Here is a 1200-nt window from a genome sequence, read left to right as displayed (position 1 = left end):
CCTCGGCTTTCATTATCTACCAATCCGGTAGTAAACAAGAGTGGACACTTTCGTTGGGCCCGAGTAGTACCAATTCAAATTTGTTTCTGATCATAGTCCCATAATCTAATCAAGTCAAACTGAGGCGGAAACTATTCAGGACCAGACTAGGAAGCGTGTTTTTGACATAAAGACAGTTCATTCATATTTCGGCGATTTTGGATGATTAAGCTTTCTCATTTATTCTGGTAGACTTGCATTATCCGAATTTCTATGGTACAGTTGATAGTTCGTATCCGGATATCCTCATGGCCCACATCTCCCCCACTGTCAGTTGGTTACCATGTTGCGCACCACGTCCACTCGCGTCTTCCGCCGCTGCTTCTCCACCGATGCCCCTGCTGCGCCTTCCACCCCTGCCAAGAAAAGTGGTTCGTCGCTGGGCCAACGATTCGCCGCATTCTTTGTTGGTGCCGCTGTTGGTGGAGCCGGTGCCATTTACCAAATCCGTCAGGACTTGCTCGTGTCCAACGGCGAACTCCAAAAGGAACTCACGGCGTTGAAAGGCGACGTTGTCGAGGCGAACGCTCGTTTGGCACAACGCGTCGCGCAGTTAGAAAAGGCGTCCAAGTAATTTTCGTGTTAACTCGAGACGTCGGCATTGCTCCAGCTCGAATCGTCTCATTCCGCTAACCCCAGCAACGAATGTGAGAATTCTACAACGATCAGGCTAATGTCACGGCTTTGGTAGACAGCTAGAAGCCGTTTATGGTGTAGCTGACGTGATCTACGGCGTGGAAGCTAGCGCTATCCTGCGTGTCGAAGCAGGTGCTTCGAATCAAGTTAAGCACTAGCTGCAGCTGACGATTCGTTCGAATGGATTGATTACCCAGCACCTACGAACTCCAGTGACAAACGACATGGCTGGCATTCGATGTACTCACCACGTTGTACACGTTCTGAACGCAGCCAGCTTGCTGGTCGAAGAACATCGTCGTTGCTTCTACCGCGTCAATGGAAGCGGCTGAAATGCTGCGGATCTTAATCTCAGTTTGCAACCGATAAAACTCAAGGAGCTCCAACAGCTCCACTGCGCATGTCTTGTCGGTGTCGATTGCCTGAAGAACTCCCCAAATATCGTCCTTCACTGAGCACAATACGAGAGCGGTTGGCACCCCGGTCCCAACCGATATAGTAGAGCGGGGAACGAAAGTAGAAGGT

At 50.3% G+C, this 1200-nt stretch overlaps 2 protein-coding genes across 2 annotated transcripts; one reads left to right on the top strand and one right to left on the bottom strand.

Moving 5' to 3' along the window:
* Nucleotides 1-298: 298 nt before the first annotated feature.
* On the top strand, nt 299-1076 carry H310_08281 (hypothetical protein). Its single transcript, XM_008873971.1, has 2 exons — nt 299-686; nt 731-1076. The coding sequence occupies exon 1, from the start codon at nt 323-325 to the stop codon at nt 611-613; it is 291 nt and encodes a 96-aa protein (XP_008872193.1). The 5' UTR covers nt 299-322; the 3' UTR covers nt 614-686; nt 731-1076.
* H310_08280 (hypothetical protein) lies at nt 706-1200 on the bottom strand. Its single transcript, XM_008873970.1, has 2 exons — nt 924-1200; nt 706-875 (listed from the first exon to the last, which is right to left on the bottom strand). The coding sequence occupies exons 1-2, from the start codon at nt 969-971 to the stop codon at nt 735-737; spliced, it is 189 nt and encodes a 62-aa protein (XP_008872192.1). The 5' UTR covers nt 972-1200; the 3' UTR covers nt 706-734.

Source organism: Aphanomyces invadans (genome assembly GCF_000520115.1).
Source record: "Aphanomyces invadans strain NJM9701 unplaced genomic scaffold supercont1.16, whole genome shotgun sequence".
NCBI lineage: Eukaryota > Oomycota > Saprolegniomycetes > Saprolegniales > Verrucalvaceae > Aphanomyces > Aphanomyces invadans.
The sequence above is the reverse complement of the archived record's forward strand: the minus strand, read 5'-3'. Positions and strand labels throughout refer to the sequence as shown.

Bases quoted from the DNA above. Each gene is read 5' to 3' on its own strand.
- H310_08281 (XM_008873971.1), top strand. From the start codon at position 323: ATGTTGCGCACCACGTCCACTCGCGTCTTCCGCCGCTGCTTCTCCACC.
- H310_08280 (XM_008873970.1), bottom strand. From the start codon at position 971: ATGTTCTTCGACCAGCAAGCTGGCTGCGTTCAGAACGTGTACAACGTG. The intron at 876-923 runs GTGAGTACATCG...TGGAGTTCGTAG, and splicing joins TTCAGAACGTGTACAACGTG to GTGCTGGGTAATCAATCCAT.